At 38.9% G+C, this 23,902-nt stretch overlaps 1 protein-coding gene across 1 annotated transcript in view; it reads left to right on the top strand.

The window, feature by feature from the left end:
• Window positions 1-13,988: 13,988 nt before the first annotated feature.
• The window catches only part of bicc1b (BicC family RNA binding protein 1b), a 394,885-nt gene continuing 384,971 nt past the window's right edge, over window positions 13,989-23,902 (top strand). The window contains exon 1 of the mRNA XM_039771563.1: window positions 13,989-14,811. Within this exon, the coding sequence (XP_039627497.1) occupies window positions 14,619-14,811 (193 nt within the window). The 5' untranslated portion in view covers window positions 13,989-14,618. The remainder of the gene's footprint in view (window positions 14,812-23,902) is intronic.

The following is a 23,902-nucleotide window of genomic DNA, read 5'->3' as shown; positions in this document are numbered from 1 at the left end:
AACCTTTTATTTTATAACAGAAATACTGTAGATTTTCCCTATACTGTGTAAGTGTCTTGAACACTTTCTTGTAGCTAATTTTGTGCAACATCATCCTTTTCAGAACAGTGATTCCTCAAGCCCTGTCACTCATTTGTATCATGTCAGAATATTCTTTCTGCACAGTGTGATCAGTTATTTTTTATGTCATTGTCACTTCTTAACAAATAGAATCACAGTGTGATTCATGTCAGAATGACAGCCATTTTTTTTATTTATGCAGTGAGAAGAAAATATATGTATACATATGCCAAAGCTAGGCATTTGCTGTAGATGTTTTTGCATGTTGTAAATCAAGGAGAAATTAATCAATTTAAAATCATGCAAACTACTCATAGATGAGGCATACTAAATTAGTTTTGAGTCAGGCTATTAAATGCAATGTCGTAATATAATGCCATGAACAAAATGTAAATGTATAGGTTAAATACTTTTTATTTTAAATATTAAAACCCATTCATTATTTGTGTGCATTCACTTATTTTTTCAATACAACTGGTTCATCTTCCCATTAATCAATGCATATTTATAGCTGGATAAATAGCTGGAATATGCCAAGGTTTAGTCTTCTTAACTGAATCTTACCTAACTAATAAAAGAATGAATCCCAGATTCTTTAGAGTGTATTGGCTAGATTAACAAAACACCAAAATAAATCTTAGGAACATATTGCCTGCAGAATATTAGTCAGCTGTGTACCCCAGGGTTCTTATAATGTCTTAAATGTGGATGGGAAGCTTTTTACAGCATTTAAGGGTTTCATCAATGTAAAGCCATGATATTGCTAGACACAGTAGTGTTTTACTTTATAAATAGAACTGTGAAAACAGATAATGCAGAAATACGCATTTGTAGATGTTTACCTTAAAGTACACTAAAATATCACTTTTTTCCCAGATAGCATATTGTGATTTTATGTTGAAAACATGTGCTGTTTAATCCACCCAGCCTTCATCATTTCCTCATGTTTCACCCAGGAGTCTTATTGCTTCCTATTTCACAGTACTTGGAAGCTGTATTATTTCCCTTATTCCCAGAACAAGCTGACTAACAGAGAGGCCTGCCTGCTGTATATCCTTGTCTTTGACTGAAAAAGACTTAACTAATCATTGACCAGGTTATTTGGCTGTTGCTACTTTTGATATATACTGTCAGTATTACAAAAAGGGACATATTTTCACCTTACAATATAACTGAAATGCTTTACTTTAAATGGCAGTACAGAAGTACATTTTAATTACTACTATTTTCATGTAAATCATGCTCCATCATGGAACCTTTTTTATTTTCTGACAAAATGGCTTTAAATCATTGTATCATATTCATTTGTATTTGTCAAGATTTCTATAATTTTTATAATTTCTCATCTTTGTATATACAGTATATAGAGTTTATATATATATATATATATATATATATATATATATATATATATATATATATATATTTACCATACATATAAATACAACTCTTACGTACAGTGTGGGGAAGGGTTTGGAAGAGGAGGAATAGGAATCGAGAAATGCTGTGTAGGCTGCGTGTGGGGGGGACCGGGTTTGAAGAGGAAGAAGGACGAACCAGAAGAGAAATATGTATAAGAGAAGAGATTATTGAGTACAAACTGATCGCTATCCAAAATTCTGAAACAATCTTCATTCCCAGAATCTCTCTCCTTCCTTCTGACACCAATCTCCCTTTTAAATTTAAATGCACACAATTCCCACTCAGACTCATCTTCTCCATGACTATCAACAAGTCCCAAGGACAAAGATTTGCAAAGATTTGCGTTAATCTACAACAACCAGTCTTCAGCCACGGTCAGTTATACGTGGCTTTTTCTAGGGTTAGATCTTTCAAGTCATTCATTATCTGTCGTCTCCAGCAAAACACCTATTCGCAACTGCGTCTTTCAAGAAGTATTTCTTTCTTCTTGATTTCTGAATTCCTTTCTCACCATTTTCCATTCCTGTTCTTACACCGCCGTATGCTACAGCAGGCATTGGCTAGTATATATTGTAAAAGGAAGAGACTTGACACACGTAAAAAGGATTGGGTTCAGCCACCCGTATAATATTCCTAGCTGCAAAGGTATTGATTTTTTAAGCAACAATGAAGTTGACTGTAGAGAGTCCAAGACAGAACTGCTGAAGGTTGGAAAATGGTCGGACAGGAAGTAATGTCTGTTAACTGGAAGTAATGTAGGTTGACCGGAAGTGATGTTTCTCTGATATTAGCCTGGGAGCCGGGACTGGAAGTGACAATCTTCTGGGCGCCGGAACTGGAAGTGACGTTCTTCTAGGCGCCAGAACTGGAATTAACGTTCTTCTAGGCGCCAGAACCGGAAGTGATGTTCTTGATTCAGATAGGTTTTCCCGTGGCTGGTCTGTAGAGATAGCAGGATAAGGTTTAATGCACCCCGCCCTCCCCTGGCCTGGCGTGGAATTACCTTTACTTGGTCCACACAACGTCCCCCTAATCGCACGTGTGTGACTATATATATATATATATATATATGTATACACTGTATATATATATGTATACACTGTATATATATATACATATTAGATGTGTGTATAGTGTATAGCTAGGCAGATAGGTACAGTGGCACACTGACAAGGTGGTTATTGCTGCTGCCTCACACAACAGACATCCAAAGTTCAAATACCAGGCATGCTTTCTGTCAGTGTGGAGTTTACACGTTTTTTTATGAATCTACATTGTTTTTCTAGGAGTACTTCCATTTTTCAACCATAGTTTTGGAAACTGGAGTGCACAGAGTGTTAGGCTGACTGTAAGATTTAAAGTAAATTGGCCTCTGTTTGAGTAGTTCCTGCCATGAACTGCCTCCTCATACAGACTTGGTTCCTGCCTTGCGTACGGGGCAGAACAGAAACTTGTGTGTTAATTGAGTTCTGATATTGGGTCTGCCAGATCTCTTACTACCAGAATTTCTTCAAGTTTCCAATTGCCTTTGGATTGAATAGGACACCATACACATTGACACCAGTGCAAAATATTTGCTTCAACATGCATGGCTTAATTTAAATCTGTAGGTTGTGACCTATTACTTGTTCCCCAAAAGAGGACCATTTGTAATATCCTGACATTTCCCTTTTTCAGTTTCTTTTAACCTAAATCTTAAATTTAAACCTCCGGCATTTTACTGCTTAGCTTTTCTACGTTTTAGGTCATTCATTGCATTTAACTGATTAAATCTGAGGAAAGACTGGAAAAACTGTGGTGTTTTAAAACATTTTACGTTAGTGTACATATTTTGGAGGTTAGTGTTTTTATGACCACAAGAATTCTGATTATCATTACAGATTTAGTGTATCCCTTCATAGCAGTGGGATACCAACTGTAAATTGATTTATTCATTAGGGTAATTTTCCTTGCACTTGGGCTAGAAAAGTTCTGGAATGGTTTCATGAACATGACAACAAATTTATATAAATGCTGTTGCCTCCCTAGACACCAGAACTCAAATCAATCTAGCATCTGTGGAATTACATGGCACAAACTGATATGGATAGAAATCCACCAAGAGCTGATTTGAAACAATGATGAGACATACTGGAGTTGATTTAAGCCAGTATTTAGGTGCTGGACATTTGGCACCAAAGTGAAGGCTAAGATGAATTCTGACTGCTTTGAGGGCAAATGAGAGACTTGCTATCTAACTTGCTATCGGGGTAGTGTACTTAATAAAGTGGACATTCTGTCCGTCAATGTATAAAATTTAAGAATAGTTTATAGAATTAGAATTTTAGAATGGGTAAGCAGAGATCAGCCAAATGTGCCCAGCAAAGATAAAAAGGAAAAATCTTAGATCATAAATAAAGAGGCAGCTAGACACTTTAAGATTTGTCTTCAGAGAAAAAAAAACAAACTTCAATTTTATTTTGAATGCAGAACTGCTGCTTAAACAGATTTTATGTTTAATGTATTCTATAGTAATTGATTTGTAGTAATAGAGTTGGCTGTTGAAAATATTCTTATCTTTTAAGTGTTGAGAGCCATTTAGGTTTTCTAAAGTTTCATAAATGTGCTCAGATAACAGATTGGATTGAAAGTCAAAGATTGGGGAATTGAGGGAATGGACTCGCTATAACTATATGGAGACAAGTAAAGTGTTTTTTAATTTTTACAAAAGCACTTTATTTAGATAGGTGACAAATTTTCATTTGACATAACACACTGCTTTATCTTAAAAGTTTTTCTTATGCTTTTTACTCAGCCTTTTTCTCAGTTTACAAGAATCACAGATTGTCAGTTTGTAACTTTCATCTATTGATGATAATGTAAGTTGTCAGCTTCAGGAAAAAGATAAACTATAAACAAATGTGTTTAAAAGAGAATATGAATAAATTATATATAAAATATTTAAAGCTGCTTAACAAGTCTTTTCTCTTATTGTTATGTCAATACTTAACCTTTTCTCCCCTTTGCTACCTCTGACATATGGATCTTAGCCCACCTTACTTACATCTCAGTGTCTGGTCTCATTCAATTTACTGTTTTCTTATTAAGTAGACTTCCATTTATGACCCCAGTGCACTAATCTACTCTGTAATGAACGCTAAAGAATATGTGTCATGTCCTTTAGAGCAATCTGATTGGTCAGTTTGCTGTTAGTGTGATTGGTCAGTTTTACTTTGGTGACGCAATTGAAAAAGGACAAGCGATGATGAGGCAAACAAGGAGGAGTAAAGGTGCAGATGACATGCTGAGACCCACCTTCCAAATTTACAGTTCAAAGATGCAAAGTATAAAAGTAGACAGGAGGCAAGCAAGGTGCATTGAAAATAATTACAGAGTCTAAGTAGCAGATTTACAGGAACGCCCTCAAAAGATGGGGCACCAGTGAAGAGATGTTCAGAAAACACGGATACCACGGAATGGTGCTAAAGGTACATGTAGGGTAAGAGATATCAAATATTTTTAAATGTATTTTATTACCTGTTATCTGTCTTTGCGGTAAACAAATAATAGATGCAACAATAGCACAAAACATAATTTTAAAACATACTGAAAGAAACATTGAGCTATTGGCTCTAGTGTATGTGTGTGTGAGTTAGCCCTGTAACGGACTGGTGCGCTCTCCATGGATAGTTCTTGAATTGTGATCTATGCTTTCTGCAACTACTCAGGGTAAAGTGGGTTTCGAAAATTGATACTGATGTTTTGTTGTTGGTGTTATAATATCGACCTTTTGTTGTTCATGTGGAAGTGCTACATGTAGCTTGAAGCTTCAAGGGAATCAACTTGCTTAGTGTTAGTGCTTTGCAGTGCTCAATACTTTATGCCAGGAGGTTGACAAAGCAAAACAGATAACCAAGATGCGAGCTGGTCTGCATCTAAGAATGCAGGTAGTCAACAGCAAAAAAAGTACTTTCTAACCACTGAGCTTTGCATCTTCATTAAGTCTGAAAAAAGTTCTTTTACCATTTCATAATGTGGTGATGTGTCTTTTTTCCTGTCCAAGACATTGCCCCATTTTCAGCTGTCTACCCTGTTGGTTACAGGTGGTATTTGCTTTTACTGTCAACCACTTCTGCTGGGTCCTTCATTTGCATAAAACAAAAAAAAATGGTGGCATGACAGTAACTTGAAACGGCCTCTCCAGACCCAACATGGTGCTATTTTGTACTTTTTTTCTCTTAGCCTGACCCTTTGCAATGAATGGACATCAGAACAACCAGTACTCATGTCTACCATCTTCAGACACTTTGCTGTACAGACGTTGTGCAAATTTCAGCCCAAAGAACGACCTTCTGGAAAAACTATGCAACCTTGGACCGCTGTGAAGACCAGGCCTTCAGCCCTTGGCATTGCCTGATACCGATGGCAGTGGGACACGAAGTGGTGTGCAAGGATGCAGAAGCCCAGAAATCTAGGCTAATAGCAAGCCATAGGAGGCTAGCTGTCCTGACCATTCTACTCTCAAATGTTAACTCCCTGGATAACAAACTGGATTACATTCGACTTTGGCAGACTAAACTGAATTTAGAGTCTGTTGCATCTTTGTTTTCATGCGGCTTCGCGACATACTTCTGGACGCTGCACTTCACCTGGAGGAGCGAGCTGTGTTTAGTGCCAATAGAAAGGCTGCTCAGTGCAGTACGACTCACGACGACAGTATGTACTGTATGTTTACATCAACACAGAATGGTTCAAGAACTCAGGGTTAGTGTCTAGCTACTGCTCACTGCTCTACGCTGGTGGAGTTTGAGACATTTAGATGCCAACCTTTTTATTTCCCATGGAAATTTACTACTTGTTTGTAGTCAGAGTTTACACTTCTTTCAGCTCAAACACTAAGGAAGTGCTCTGTGAACTATATAGTGCTATCAGAGAACTGCAAAATGCTCACCCAGATGGACTGTTTATTGTTGCTGGAGATTTCAAACATGCAAATTTCAGGTCAGTGTTTCCTAAATTCCATCAATATGTGGACTTTGTAACAAGAGGGGCAAATGCGCTGGATATTGTTTACACAAACATTCTTGACACGAACTGGGCGGAGCCTCACCCTTGCCTGGGCTATTCAGACCACCTCTCTAGTATGCTAATTCCAGCATACAGACCACTAGTCAGGTGATCCAAACATATTCTGAGGCAGGTGAAAACCTGGCCAGCAGGAGCCGTCTGTACTCTTCAAGATTGTTTTGAGCGCACTGATTGGAAAATGTTCAGAAAGACTGCAACCAACGGCAGCTACACTAACTTGGAGGAGTACATGGCATCAGTGACCAACTATATTAGCAAGTGCATTGATGACGTCACTGTCTACAAGTTAATCTGCACATCCCCAAACAGAAGCTGTGCATTACTGCAGAGGTGCGTGCGCTGCTGAAGACCCAAAGCAGATGACAAAGCAGCCCTGAAAACATTGAGGGCAAAACTATCCCAGGACATCAGAGTAGCAAAGTGTGCACACAACCACAAAATCTGCAGCCACTTCCAGGACAGTGTTGATGTACGTCACATGTTAAAAGGCATCCAGGCTATCACCAACTACAGGAGGACAAAACTGATGTTCCACAGATCTTTGTGCTTAGTCCATTGCTGTTCAGTTAACTAACTCATGACTGTGCAGGAATGCACAGCTCGAATCACATCATCAAGTTTACTGATGACATGACTGTGGTATGTCTTGTAGCAGCAGGAGGCACTATCGCTCCCTTGAACCCTCAGGTACCACGCCAAACACCAGGTAAAAGTCCAATACTTGACTTTATTAAATTGCCACAGTGCACAAAGCACCCTTTCCTCCACTATACTCATATAAATCAATCACAATACTACAATAAACAATCCTCCGGCTCCCAGATGCGTTGCCACCCTTCCACCCAGCTCAGCTAGCCTTCTGGGAGCTCCCATAGTCCTTTTATATTCCCTGACCCGGAGGTGTTCCTGCCCAACAGTCCACAAGTCCTTATTCCTTCCGGGTCAGGGTAAATAGTCCTTATCTTCACCCTGGAAGCACGTCATTTCTTCCTGTCACGGGATTATGACGCACTTCCGGGTTATAGGGCATAAATGAGTCCATTGGCCCCCCAACAGTGACTCCCAGTGGTCTCCAGGGTATCCAGCAGAGCTGTGCACAAAAACTACATAGTCCATGAGGCCCTGCTGGAATTCGGGGCCCGTCCATACTGTTGGGAGCGCTCATCCTGGTGGCCTGAGGGTGAGGGCCGGAATATGAAGCCGGTCATCCATCACAGTCTCATTAGCAAGAATGACGAGTCGGCATATGAAGAGGAGGTGCAGCAGTTAACAGACGGTGCAAAGCCAACAGCCTGTCTTTGAACTTACTGTAGATAAAACAAAAGAGATGGTTGTTGACTTTGGGAGAACTAGAACCAAACATTATATGCTGTTTATCGACAGCTCAAGTGTGGAAATCGTCAATAGCACCAAATTACCTGGTGTTCACCTAGTGGAAAACCTTACTTGGTCCCTCAAAACTAGCTCCATAGCCAAGAAAACCCAGCAGCATCTTTACTTCCTGCAAAAGCAGACAAAGTTTTATCTCCCATGTCTGGTTTAAGTATTGTATCATCATGGATCACAAGACCCTGCAGCAGACAATAAGGACAGCTTATAAGATCATCTGAGTCTTTCTTCTTTCCTTCACGGATCTGCAAAGCTAGTAGCATTGTGGAGGATCTAATGCAGCTTCCACATATACTATTTACCCTCCTACCATCTGGAAAAATGTGTCAAAGCATTCAGGCCTTCACTACCACAACTAAAATGTGTAATAGTTCCTTCAAGCCATAAGACTCCTAAACACTAAGGGACTAGACCAATAACACATATACACCTTTCCACTCAACTAGATGATGTCTTCATACTTATTATTATATTTATTTCTTATTTTACTTCCAGTTTCATGTTATATCTCTTCTTTCTATTAAGAAGAGATATTTGGCACAACCTGCTACTTTTTTGTACCCTTAGATATCATAAATGTGTACTGGTTGGTGCTGCACTGTCATGTTTGTCTCACTGTTTGTCTTTACACTGTCTTGTAATGTTTGCACATGCTTGCACACATGCACTTAAGGTTGTTATGTGTAGATTTTTTGTAGTGTTGTGCTCGAGGTAGCACTGTGGACCTGGAAGGACGTACTGGAAGAACTGTATTAACTGTATATGGTTGACATGACAATAAAAGCTACTTGACTTGACTCTCAGCGGGAATGTAAGATACAGTAGCATATTATTAATAAATATCAACAGATAAAAAATTTATTAGGAAATAAAAAAAACTTTTCTCAGCTAATGTTATTTTTCCTATAACTTCACCAAATTTCTGTCAAATCCATCAAGGCTTTTTTAAGATATTTTGGGTGTTTACTTTTTATATTGGGGGTTACCCCCAAATATTAATATATCAAAATATATTTTCTTAGCAGATAGCTACTGCCATAGACATACCATATCAGGGGGGCTCACATACTTTTCCATCCACAGCTCCAAAGTCTCTGACTCAGAAGAAGACCTGTGACCTCTGGCTTGCTTCATGCACCACTCCACTCTATGTCACTCTGACTCTCCAGACCTTTAAAAGGACACTAGTAGCAACTCAGCAATGTATCAAATGACCGGATGATTGTGGAAAAGCTACAACTTAGTTTTGACTGACACTGGTTTTGTTTTAATGTATGCACCAGATTTCTCAAATCACCATTAAATGTGGACAACTATACAGTGGCATGTGGGTTGTTGTCCCCCATCTCCCAACAGATGGTGCTGTTGCGCAAAAATTAAATAAGGAGCAAGCTCATTTCAATATTTTAACATATTTTTAAAATGTTTATAGCAAACTCAAATTAGTTGTCATAATCATATTTTTTCAGTTTTCAATTAAATGTCCAACCTAATTACTGGTTTAGAAAAATATTACATTTTGAAGCATTAGAAGTATTTTTGCATGAACCCTCTGAGTTGCTCAGGCAGGCTGTTTGACTCTGTAGTCTTCTCATCATACCTTTGCTCATGTCTATGCACTTCAGGGCTTGAAGGGTAGAGCTCTTTTAAGAGAACCCATTTGTTGATTTTTGTAATGCAATTTAAGCTGTACACCTTGCTATTTCTGAGTAGTTGTCATCATGATCATAAAATACAATTAATTACTTATGTACAATATGATTTAACACTTTACCTATTGTATAAAAATTGAAAATTCATTAATATGCATTCATAGTTCTGCTTTCATTGTTGAACATTTGAAGTTCATATTAAGATATTGTTTTAATTATTTTTAAAAAATTAATACAATAAAAGTAATATGTCAATAGATATTTACCGTATTTTGTGTGTTTTTAATGACATTTTATCATCAGTGACACTGGTAGCCTAATCCACGTTGAAATGCAGCATCTCTCCTTTGCTCCCTCATGAGAGGTTTACTGCATTCCTAGGCTCCAGTTTTCTACGGCTACTTCTGTGAGCTTTTCTCTGCTGCACCGACTGTCTGCATATTCATGCTGCTGGCACTACCTCGGACAACTCACTTGCAATCAGTGCCAACACCACCTGCACTCACTTTCCCCCAGTGTTGTGAGCTGAACTGATTCAAGCCAGGCTCCTTCCTGAGATCACTAGGGACCACATATCTCATATCTCATGATCTCCGCTGTTTAGGTACTTGTGTGTCTTTCTCTTTCTCTCTCTTTCATTCACTCTCTCACACATTCACACCTTCTGCATGACTTCTCTTTATGGTTGTGCGCCTTCTGACAGCGTCTCTCTCCCAGGTCTGTGTGGCCCCACCAGATACTATCATGTAAAAAAATGCCACAGGTGATGTCCTTCAGCTATTCCAAGGTTCAAGGTTTGTGTCCCTATCCCTATGCTTTCCCTTTTAAAAAGCCCATAAAGTAAAAATCACAAGATGATCGGTTTGGACAGTGGGACAATCACAGAACTGCATTGAGCCACATTGATTTATTAGGAATTCTTTTCATGTGATCTACAGGGGTAGAAGTGTTTTGTTGGTTTTGGTACATTGCTCACAGAAATGGAAGTAGTATGCCACATTTTAACCATTTTCTAAATTGTGTATTTCTCAGGAACAGTTGAAATGGTATATTGTTCCATAAATTTCTCAAGTGTATGAACATACAGTTCTATAATACAAATGCTCTGATCTAATGAATATGGAATTTATTCTCTCCAGCAAAAACATAGATACTGGAGCAGAAATAACAAAACAAATTGTTCTTCATCTGACTATGTCTGATGCTGTTAAAACCAGGGTGAGGCTACTTATAGTGTGTGGTGCTGCTTTTTTAATGTACCATTCTGTATATACAGCATTTACATCTATCTATCTATCTATCTATCTATCTATCTATCTATCTATCTATCTATCTATCTATCTATCTATCTATCTATCTATCTATCTATACATATGCAGGCATGCAGGGGGACTTTAAATCCAAGTTTCAATAGATCAATATCAGCTTTACCTCAACCTCTACAACACAGAACTGCTCTGTACCACCGGAGTAGACACTTTGGGTGGCGCTCTTTAACTGGAGTGGAGCACAAGGAAACTGTTGGGGACAAAGTTGCTTAAGAAGAGAATATATGTGTACCACTCCAGGTACACATATATCAGATCAGTCAAACTCACTTTTTCCCAAATGTCAAAGTTTGCCAGCTTCACCTTGTGTCCAGAATGTCAAATCAGGTCAACCTTTTCTGTGCCAAGAGTGCTAGAAGAGGGTGTTCTCAGCTTTACCCAAGGTTAGAATACATCACTTTTGGGTTTTCCAATAACATTACAGATGCTGAAAGTCACGCAGGGAAAAGTCAACCTCAACTGATTTTTAAACATGGCTAACCTTGGCTTTGCCCTGGAAGTCAGAGATTGTCAACCTAAACTATACCCAGCGCTAGTGCAATCAACCTCAGCTTTGGCCAGAACATTAGAGTTCAACTTTGGTTTAAAAAATTAAACATTTGTCAGTTTCTCCTATAAATTAAAGATTATTGAATCTAAATTAGGAGAATCCATGCATTAATCCCTGAGCAGAGATGACCTAAACATTCTCAAAAACATCAATAAAGATTATCCAGCAGAATTCTTTCACTTTAAAAGTGAGTGATGTACTCCCACACACCAATATAAATTAATAGGAAGTGCATTTAGTAGTATTGACAGAGTACAGTGAAATTCTTAACTTACATGTCTAATCAAAATGCAACATATCATCACTCTTCAGTGCCATATGAAACAAGAATGTATTCAAAAATAGAACCTCATGTTATTTAATAAAATTGGTTGGCGATGTTAACCTGGCCGTAGTACATGTATGCATGTGTTTATGTTCACCTTGTGATGTACTGGTGGAATGTTCAGGGATTGTTCTTGCCTTCTGAGACAGGCTCCATCTGTAAAGCAAACCAGCTAAAGATAAAGCAGGTTTGAAAGATGGATGGATGAATGTATGGATGGATAATTGTAGTAGTAGGAGGAGGACTTAGAGCCATGTAGCACCTCTTGAAATGGCCCGTTGTTGAAATTTGGAGCAGAAAACCAGGAAACTGAAACCTAGAGACCTTTTATAAAGTATCTAGATTCAGCATTGGGATAATTTAGATATTAGTTAACCAAAAGGGCTTGATGGATCAATAGTCTCCTTGTGTTTTTCAAACTTCATATGTTCATAAGGAAATAAAATCTCTCATCAATGTAGCCCCTAGCACCAGTGGTATTGTATCTCTTGTCTGAACTACTGCAATTTTCAGGTCGTCTTTGGGTCATTTAGAATGCTGGAGCCTACATTCTGAAATTGTAAGACTTTATTTCCTACACCAGCTACCAATTGCAGTATCAAATAGATTTAAATATTGGAGTCGAGACTCTGCGTACTTCCAAAGGTGTACTTTTGCACCATGTGTGTTAGTCAGCTCTGTGCCTCAGCTCCACTGACAATCTATTGATCTCATTGCTGCATTGTTTCAAGCCTTTTACCTGTAGCTTCTCAGTCCTTGACCTAGCAGTGTTTGGAACAGTTTACCTATCAAATGCTGATACAGTCTCCTTATTTTAAAAAGGACCAAAAACCCACCTTTCAAAAGACAAATCAACTTCTGAAGCCTGTGATAACGCTGCTGGTATTGACTGCAGCGATCATTTGCATTATTGTAATGGCACTCCGTATTATAATATTTTGTATTCTTTTTCTTATGGGTGTGTCAGTAAAACTTGTATATTGAACAAATTGCAGCATTTGTGGTTTACTTGCAGTCACGTTGACTTTGTATTGTTCACTTTATACTTGTATACTTCCCTCAGGCATACATTCACACACATATCATTTGAAAGTGTCATGTTAAAAGCACTAACAAATACAAATGTGACACAGGGTTAAAAAAATAAAAAGCAAGACATCTTTTCATGCATGCAGTGACTACTAAAAATTGAACTAAAAACACACATTTTAGTAGAATGGCTAAACATAAATTGCGAAATGTCTGAATAATTTTAAAGTTCCCCAATGGTGGATCAGGAAGAGCTTTTTTATTTAAATTAAGTGCCTGTATTTTATATCACCATACTTAAGCACACTCAATAAAATAAAACCTAAGGTGCAACCTCATGTGTTCTTCTAACCTTTGCCTAATTACACTGAGAAATGCACAAAGCTGAACAGACAGGCGTGCAATACTATAGTAAATGTTTTGCGTTGCACTGCTCACTTTTTATTTTGAAGTTAATATTTGACCAGATCCCCGGTCTGGCACAGTGCATAGAGGTCGTTTGAAGTAGAACAGCATTTCTTTAAAGTTGGAGACGCTGGTGTAGTACTTTTTTGCCTAGAAGCTCACTTTCTACGTAATGTCAACGTTCTCATTTTGTGTGGATTTTTTTTCTCTGTGTACTCAGCGTTTCCACACGCACATACCAAGTTCTTGTGTATTAAATTTACTGACAACATTAAATTTATCTCGTTTGAGTGAGTATACCTTGGAATGTAACGGCTGTCCATCCAGGAATGGTTCCTACTCTGCCCTCAAGGCCGTCGAGATAGGATCTACAAATGGTCAAACCGTGTACAGAGGATGGATCTTTAAACACTGTTGCGCAAAATATCCATAAATTACGAAACCCATTCAATTCACTTAATTGTGGCTAGAGCATCAAGCAAGACAGGAGCCATTCCAGATGGGGCGTATATTAGGCTACAACATGCCAGTCTGAATTGGGGTGCATTCTAGTGGCTGACCTTTTTTATCAAAAAAAAGTGTAGTACAAAACGACTTTGGAGGTGGATAAAGCAGCACTTAAAAAAACCGAGCCAGCAAAGCCAAACAGCTTGAAGGAAAAGTTCCGTTAGGAAAAGGGGGAGAGAAAGTGGGAGGGAGGGAAGAAACAGATGTGAGCGAAGCTGTGTGTTTACACTCCTTTGAATGCCAGGAATCGGGACTTTGAATCACGGCTCTCGGAACATATGCCATCAGCTCTCCCTCTCTTGAGTCACGCACGGGCGCAGGACTTCAAGTGACCCGAAACGATCTTAGTCCCACCGGCAACACGAAAACAAACGGGGATGCCTTAAGAAGCTGCGATTTGTGTGCTTCCCCCAAACTCCTCCTTCTTTCTCCTTTGCTAAATGTAAGCGTGCGGAGTTTAGGAATATTAAGCGTCAGGAGCTTTCGGCGGGGTCGTGCGTTGCACTCTGTCTGCGCACGCGTTTCTCGGGACTTGGAGCTTTACTAGCATTACATAAAAAGAGGGCGTGGGGCAAAACATCGTTCTGGTGGGGTCCCGCAGCTCCACTGGTTTCTGACTTCGGGTGTAGCGATGCGTCCAAGAGACTGAGAAGCGTGCGGAGTAGACACTTTGGGCGGCGCTCTTTAACTGGAGTGGAGCACAAGGAAACTGTTGGGGGCAAAGTTGTTTAAGAAGAGAATATATGTGTGCAGTGTGCTGAGCAGTGATTTGCGCTAAGTGTCTGAGAACACGGGAGGAAATGAATGCAGTTAGCCAGTGATTCAGAGTGGACTGTATGCAATCGGACTAAGCCGGAGTGCGTGCGCAGTGAGCTGCCGGCGCCATGGCCGCTCAGTGCGACTCTTTGAGCGCGTACCTGCCTCATTCGGACCCGGGCTCGAACAGCGAACGGAGCACTGACTCACCTCTGCCCGGCTCGGAGGATGACTCGGCTGGGCCTGCCGTGCCCCTAGACCCGGAGTGGACAGAGGAGAGGTTCCGCGTGGACCGCAAGAAACTGGAAGTCATGCTACTAGGTAAAGATTGTAAACTTTTAAATGTTAATAGAGTAGTGAATTTTGTATTATAAAACAAAACGGGAAAAGTTCACCCACTTTACGCTCAGGCGTGTTGCTTCCCAGTGGAGCAGACTTCATTAAGCTCAGTTAAAGTCAAGTTTATCGAGAGGCGTTGGAAAAGTCGCTGTCGGTTTTTGAAGACAGCGTTTTTTTTAAATATTGTTTTTTTCCAAGGAGGCGACTTTGAGGGAAGAATCCGCCAGCGACTTAGCGGACGGGATGCGCAGCATCTTTGGCTTCGCTTAAGACACAATTTGGGTGACTCGTGAAGCTGTCGAGAAACGTTTCGCTCGGCCTGTTGGCCACCGTCGTTTGATCGGGAGTCATTTTGTCATTTAAGTCAATGGCATGTAAATGGTACTGTCCACGTCTATTCTTCGACCTTTGCCAACAAATGTTCGTGTTTTTTTTTTTAATCAAAAGTCTGTAACGGGGTAAGAACAGCCAGAACGAATGTGCTGTCAACGTGGAACTCTACACAGTTCCCGTGGGGCTTCGTCTACATTTGTGTCCACCTCTTATCACCAGCACATTTCCGGGACTTTTCGTTGAAATGTCAAAAAAATGCAGTTGTACTGTCAGAGTGGCCCCTTCGTTAGTTGGCGTGTGAAGGACGCAAGCGGGAGCTTTCGCGTCGCCCCGATTTAATTTAGAGGATGTTAAACGCGTTTAAATTCTGCGCACCTTGTACTTTTTAAATTTGTCGTTCTTGGAGCTCGCGGATGCTGTTTCCCCATTGCCAGCAGCCTGGTATCGCCTTTCTGGAGGTGATCAAAGCCAACCCTTGGCTGCTTGCGCCACGTTCTGCGCATTCTGTTACGTGTGGGAGGCAGAGGGAATTTAGGAAAAAAAGGTGCTGTTTTTGATATAACCTACTAGAGTATGTTTTATTTTTTTAGTGGGAGGACTGGCAGCCTTTGTGTAAAGTTGGATTTTAGTTCTGGGGGTTGGGGAGAGAATCTGCAAGCTGTACAGGCCTGTGGTTTCTGGCTGCGGTTTGAGGATCCCTGAGAATCTTCATATGGTGGCGTTCTAGACAATCATTTTTTTCCATTCAGCCTGGAATGAAAGAAGAGACTAACAAAACAGTTTCCCATCACTTATCTCGAAATGATCGATGTCTTTTTGCATTTCTTTTTAGTTTAGACTATTCTAAATGTAATATCGCTAAAATATCAAGAGTTATGCTTTCATTTACAAAGTTATTCTTATTGTTTGAGCCTTTCCTAGTAGCAATAGGCAAATCTAACTGGAACTAAGATGACAGCCTCTATAATGTTTATACCAATGATCTGAAATGTTTGTATGCACCCTTTTGGTACTGAATGTTTTTTTTTTTTTTTCCTTTGTTCCATAACTTAGAATTGTACTTAATAACCTGCCATGCGTTTTGAGCTGTGAAATTAAGCAAATCAGTTGCCGAATGTTTTGTGCAATGCATATTCTGTAAAAAGTTACTCAGTAACTTTGTCTTCCACAGGCTGCCCCGTTTATTAGAACATTGTAGATGAATCCAGTGGTTAGTGAAAGGCTGCATAAGTATTCATCAGCAAAGGGGAAACAAGTTAAAGGTTATTTACATGCCTGAACAGAAGGTGAGGGGCACAATGTTTTGGCTGACACACCTGATGAAGGCTATATAGATGAAATGTTGTACCTCCTACCAAATGGAAATTACTTTTAATCACATTTGAATACCTATTTTCATTTGTGGCTTGCAAATTTGCCCACTGCATTTTGCCGTGAGAAAGAGAGAGGTTGTGAGCATGCACTGATACAGTGCATTGCCTCACCCACCATATGACGAACCACCTCTAGATCCCAAATTAGGACCTCAACACCATACTAGTTTGAATGGAGTGGAACAGTGTGAGGGTTTTTTTTTTACAGTGATTGGGGTGCCGATCCTGCCTCCAACCCACAAGTTTTCCCTGGAAGTTGGAGGACCAACTTGCAGGGCTGGATGCAGGTTAATGTCATACCTAGGATGGAGCAATTGTATTTTGCTATGAGCGTTCTGAAAAGGGTAAAGAAAACTTTCAGTGTTGTGTTTTGTCTGCTCCAGAGTACAGAGATGGGCTGTTCACTAGAGCAGAATATACATGTACAGTGTTTGAGGAATAAGTGATTGTAGCCCACTGTGTACGTTGCAGCTGTACAGATAATATAACTTCATATGCTGTATAATTTGACAACTACATATTCTGCGTTTTGTGGCTTTAATTATGTCAGACTACACAAATAGATATAGTATTGGATGTCAAATTACACAACTCTGTGACAACTCTTCAGCACAGTTTCAGATGTCAAAACCATTGTGAGAGCTTGTTGCATTCTGAAAGTCCATCAACGTGTAGCCTGACAGTGTTGGTGGCCATATGAATGCTTTCCAGATATGGAGGAGTCCAGCATCAGTAAGGGCCATTTCTTATTCCTTTTTTAAATCCTGTCCTGGTTCAGCAGACATGATACATCAGATGGATGAGCCTCTCTTCAGTATGCACAGCCCAAAACACTTGCGTTCTTTGTTCTTACATTCTGTTCATTGTGCTTCCGGGTCAGTGCAAATTGTTTAACTTGTGCACATTCACACAGCCCCAACCCAGAAACTCATTTGATTCTGTCAGAGCAAGTTGCAAACTTGTCTGATTTGGTGAGGATGTCAAACTATGAAAGTTTTAGTTACCTGACTGTATTTATGCTTTCTGGTGCCCAAAGGCCTGTCTCTGACTCCACAAAACATCTTAAGCTTAGTCAGAAGAGGAAAATATATAGCCTGAGCTGCTTTCTGTAGAGACTTCTAACACCATTGAAGTAAAGGCTTTTACTTTTATTTTATCATTATTAAGGGTTTTTTTGACATTGGATACCTTTTTCATATAAAAAATAGTTTGTTGACCAATAACTTTATGATACGATCTGCATCACGATCTGTGTATCATGGCCCAATATGTATTACTATACAATGTGATTTTACAATGTGAAACAGAATAGCACACCAGTCATACATACATAACTGATAAATGTTTATTGTAAATATGTATAACTTTACAAATTAAATGTATGTCTTTCTGTATAAGAGATTAAAGAAGTATTTACTTTGCAAATCTTTTTGAAGAAATGGGAACTGTGCCGTGATGATGTCACCACCTATTGGAGACATCCTTTCTGCAGGCATGCTCGTCTCTGTGATGGACAGGATATACTTTGCCACGTTCAGATTAATGAAGTCTCCATCAATTTAGTATACTTGACAAATATTATGCTGCAGCATGGAGCTCATGACAGTCAATGTCATTGTTTTTAAAAGTGTTGAAAACATTAAAAATAGAATTGCAATCTGAATGCTGTCATGTTGTGCAAAGAGCATAAGCGACTCTGAAATTTTCATTACGCCAACAGCTCTACCTATAGTTTGTTGTGAAAGTAACATTGTATTAACAACACTGAACATTCTCTTACGAATAGTGATTTTTAAAGTTCTTGACATAGTAAATTGTTCATTAGATTCTGGCATTTTCCCAGATTCTTTCAAAACTGCTGTAATTAAGACTCTGCTCATGAAAAATAACCTTGATTGCTCTGTCTTAGATAATTACAGTATAGGGTAATCTCCAATTTAACTTTTCTCAGTAAATCTCCAGAAAAAGTAGTTTTTTTGACAGTTATGTGATTATTTTAATGAAAAATGTATTCTTGATAAGTATCAGTCAGGTTTTAGATTAAATCGTAATAATCTGCAGATTAATGCAGATGCAAATAAAATATCTGTACTTGTTTTCCTGGACTTGAGGGCAGAATTCAATACTATAGTTCATGATATTCTAATAAACTGCCTTAGCCAGTGGGTAGGGCTTTTGGTTACTACTTTAGGCTGGTTTAAAGCTTATGTAACTGGAAGGAGATTCTTTGTCAGTTAAAAATACATGATATTCTATATGATGCACTACAGGGATCAATATTGGGGCCATTTTTATTTTCACTCTACATGCTTCCATTAGGCCAGATAATTTCAAAAATGTAATTTGCTATAGCTATGCTGATGACACATAGCTCAATTTATCAATTTGAAACTGTCGACCCAGACGCTTTAAACCTTTTGATACAGTGCCTTACTAGTATAACAGAATGGATGAATATGAATTTCCTTAAACTAAACAAGGAAAAAAACTGAATTGTTAGTTATTTGCAGCAATAAAGTGAGGAACTTCGAATTAATAATCTAGCCCTGAGAATCAAGCCAGAGGTTAAGGAATTAGGTGTTATTATTGACTCTGATCTTAATTTCAGATCACATATAAATACTATTACCAAGGCTGCTTTCTTCCATCTAAGGACCATTGCAAGGGTTCTATCTCTTATAACATTTAAAGATAAAGAAAAATTAATACATGAATTTGTATTTATCCAACTAGATTACAGCAATGCTCTCCTATCAGGACTACCCAAGAAGGGCATAAATTGACTACAGTTTGTTCAGAACGCAGTATTTTAACCAAAGGAAAAAATATAATCATATATCCCCAATACTGATATCTTTATATTGACTGGCTTTGTCCTTTAGAATCGATTGTGAAATACTTTTATTTGTATATAAGGCTTCAAACAATCTTGCCCCTACCTACATCTCAGAATGCCAGTTTCCTTGTGTACCAAATTGCAGTCTTATATGTGCAAGCTCTGATTTGCTCATTATTCCTAGATCTAAGCATAAAAGAACGATCGAGGCAGCTTCCTGTTCTTATGCACCTAAGTTCTGGAATCCTTTGCCAATAGAAATATGCCAGGCTAAATCTTTAGAACATTTCAAAACTTCTTAAATCTTTTTTTTTTTTTTTTAATCTGGCTTTCCAGAAATCATAATATAGTAATCAGATTATAAATTTAGCTCTTTGATGTGTTAAATACCCAGTCATAATCCATTGTTTTTTTGTTTTTTTTTTATGTCTTTAATTTTTGTGTCCCATTTTGTATTGTGGCATTATGTGCTACCCAAAGAAATGAGGATGACTTGGATACCTTTATTATCAACTGCGCCTAGTGGAGGTCATCCTGAATACCATCAGACGTAACTATTTGATTTTCTTCTACAGCCCATCATAGTACTTTTTGTTTTCCTCTCCTCTGTTTCAGCTAGTCAACTAATCACATCCAGGAATCAAAAAAAAAAAAAAAACCCCAAAAAAAACTCCATCTACGTACGAAACGGGGACTTAGGTTTGTTCTTAAGTTGAATTTGTATGCAGGTACATTATTTTAATAAATGCTATTGTTGACTGACTGTAACCAAGTGCTCTGCCAATGAATAATGGAGTTTCACCTCTCTCTGAACTTTTTATTATTTCTACTTTATTTTCCATGGTGATGGTTCTTCTCTTCTTTACTGTATAACCAGCACTTGCATCAGATTTGTGTTTCAGAGACACTGTTGAAGGGTGAAGAAGAAATGTTAAGATGGGCTCTTCTACACAGCACTGTGCACGCTATCACAGCAGGAAGGCACCCCTTGTGTCTTGTCAGTACACCAGGCATGCTGACAACTTCCTGCTATGTATGTAACAGTACAAGCAGGCTTGCTATTGAAAATGAATGGGGTCGGTGAGGGGTGATTTACCATTCGTCCACCACACAGTCACCTCCACTTGCATACAGTATGATGCCTACAGCGTCTGCCCACTGAGAACAAACAGGGTGCGGCCAAAGGTGGGTAGTGAATCGTCCACCACAACCCCCATTCAACAGGCAGCCACCCGAGGCATACTACAATGCTGCTTCCCGGCGCGCCATTCACCCTCAATGGCCTCTGTTCAGCCACAACCAAGTCACCGCTTGCAGCATCACCAGCCGCCCACCAAGAACAAATGGGGAAGTCATTCGAGGGACGCTGCAAGGCTATGTGGTGGGCGGGCAGTGAAACGCCCCCCTCCGCCCCACCCAGCCTCCGTCCAGTCAGGAGCAGTAGGTGCGGCGGTGTGGTGGGCAAACTGCCCCATCAAGCCTCCATCCTGCACACGAGCGGTAGCTGTGGCCCCAGCGACTATGGACCCTGGGTCACTGCTTACCGTGTACCCAGCCTCTCACTGAGAATGAATGGGGTGCGGCTCCCACCACCCCATTCATCAGCCGGAGCTGCCCAAGGGACACTACACTACACTACAATAGCAGCGAAATCGCCCCCCTCCAGCCACCGCTTGCAGAGTCCCCAGGCCAGAGATGATGGAGTGGCAGTAACTGAGGAGCCTGCGTCACGTCCCCCAGACAGATTGAGTAGCTGCGGCCCCGTTCATAAGTCGTATGTCGGTTGTCCGTAGCTTGGGGACTACCTGTACATACTAATTCAACTGAAACTGCTATGGACTGTTTTATTTGCTTTTGTATCTTTTCATTAACTTTAATGACATCAAACTCTTTCTACTCAATGTGTTGCTACTATATGTACATATGCCTAGGTAAAATGTAAATATATATATATATACTGTATATATTTATTAATTAGATATGGTTGTTCTACTGTCAGTGTATAAATATTTTAATTATAACATCTTTTTCTGATAAGAGAGAATATAATTCAGTTGTTGTGTAAAACTGCAGTCAGATGGTATTGTTTAAAAGAGCACAACGAGAGGGGAAAGAATTATTCCAATCAATGAGTATTTGTGAGCCGCAGCTAATAATGAGTCATGACGTAGCCCTGTACAGTTGTTAAAGTGCAAAGGTAATAGTTTTTCATCAAATACTGGATCTAATGACTAGAAAGGTTTTCAGATTTTTGTTATATTTACAAATATTGTGATTTATCAATCTATTACAAAAACCATTCCATCTAAATCATTTGTTCATGGTAATGTAAGGAACCGCCTATTCATTTTTCATTTGCAGTGTTTCTGTGCTTATTTTCTGATAATGCTAAAAGTTTCAGGTAGTAACACATACTGTATCGTACATCTACTCCATAAGGTAGTTTACCTGTTTGTTTCTGGAGGTCGCTCTTTGAATACTGGAGGTCTAGGTGCTTATGGGTAGAAAAGCCAAGACTTTTGAGCTGAATGGGGGAAAAATATAAATTAACATTTAGTAAAGTTGCATCTTTTACTGAATTTTCTTTTTTTCCCCTCTTTCTGTTATGATTCAGCATAAAGTCAACTTGTAAATCGGAAGGTTATTTTTGGATTTCGACTCGAAATTGGCCTAGTGTAACTGGGTTAATGTGTGTGTTGAAGAGCTCTGCAGCTGTCGATCTTTTCAGAGCTGTTTCCACTTTTATGCTTTATTTCTGTTTTTTGTTGCTAAATTCATAACTCTTTGAAAAATGTAATTATTGCACATTTCATGGGGCTTTGTGTATGTAAGATGGATAGATTTCTGTTACACAGGCAATGATTTTTTTATGTGCGCAGATTACTATGCAGTATTGCAGTAATCCATCGGCATTTTTCTGTAAAAACAGTTTTCTGAATTGTAATTGCAATTTGTGTGCAGTTATGTGCAAAAATCTTTGTATACTTGGCTCCTGTGCAAAAGTGAGAGCTAACCTTCGCATCAATAAGCTGTGATATCCAGGAAAAGGGTTAATTTATCATTTAATGCTTGCCGATCCTGAATCTAGAAAACCAACCTTGACCTCACTTCTCATCCTTCAGTGTTACAGTATGCAAGAGTGAGATGAGACTATTTAAAAGTGAGAGGAAGTGGGCTTGAAAAGAACAGTCCTACACAGACCTCTAGTTGGAAGCTCATGTCAAAAATTTATTTGAATAATTGAGTCGGAAATATCTGAAAGCGTTCTTTAGTTAGTTATTTTTTATTTTAAATAAATTACATTTTAAACAGTACATTAGTTACAAATCTGTAACTAAAAGCAGTGACTGTTGACAAAATTTCATTAGTTATGCAGCAGTGCAAGCTATATCTTTCACTGTAAAGGGAAATGAACATGTGCATGTGTTACTGTTAACATTGATATCTTCTGTTGTTTTTTTTTTGAATTGTAAACATAGCAAACAGAAATACTATTTCCTTAAAGGTCAGCAGTGTCTGTTCTGTCAGAAATGAGTGACTTAAAACATGGATACAATGCTGAGGCCTTGTTGTAGAGCAACTTATTGTCATCCAAATTATCCGTTTAAGTACTTGCAAACCAGCTTTGATCTCTTTATTAATGAATGGCTGAGTCACTTGTGTTAATGTGAATGCTATAAATGAGCTGATAATGTAATGATGCCACAGTTGACAGTCTCAAAGTGTTACATCTGTCTCATTTTTAAGTTGTTTCTTAACTTTTGCAATATGTTTGGCACTGTCAATGTCAATGCTACAGCAGAAAGCAATATAGCATACATGCTGTAGCGGGATGTTGTTCAAGGAATCACTCTTGTTAAAGGACTGTTCCATCTTGTCAAAACATTGATCATGAGCTTGGGCTCCTACAACTGGAGTAGTTTATGCTTTTCATTTAGAGTGTTGTTAGCAGTGATGATTTTTTTCCATTAAAGTTACAATAGCTTAAACTCTAAGAAGGTGAGAGACAGATGGTACCTTCGATGTAAGGTGAGCCGCTAAGTAGTTACATATAAACCTCATAGTCTTATATTTAAACAAAGTAGTATTTTGTTATTCATTCAGGAACCAAATGAAAGCAAATAATAAATATCAATACAGGTTTGACTATATAGATTCACATCTCACCAAGAGGTTATTCACAATATATTGCTGTAACAATTTTTAAAACACAGCCTTGTTGACTAGCAACATTTCATTGCAGCACTTGTTCTACACCTACTTTGTCCATGACTTTTTTTTGATAGTACAATGAAAAAATCATATTCAAGGTAATAATCAGAACTAATGTTGGTGAAAATTGTTTCAAATATCTCAGCCTGTGGATGACTTTGTTCTGTAGGAGATGTAAATGGGCTTTAATAGTTTGATTCTTAACATTAACCTGTCTGTGATGACTCTTCTTATAAAGTCAGCAGATGGATTGGGAAAGCATTGGGGTCCAGGTATCTGTGCAAAAGAATGAGGGTCCAAGTCTTTAGAGTCCTGTTGC

This window comes from Polypterus senegalus, chromosome 1 (genome assembly GCF_016835505.1).
Source record: "Polypterus senegalus isolate Bchr_013 chromosome 1, ASM1683550v1, whole genome shotgun sequence".
Taxonomy (NCBI): Eukaryota; Metazoa; Chordata; class Cladistia; order Polypteriformes; family Polypteridae; genus Polypterus; species Polypterus senegalus.
This window is presented reverse-complemented; position numbering and strand designations above follow the sequence as displayed.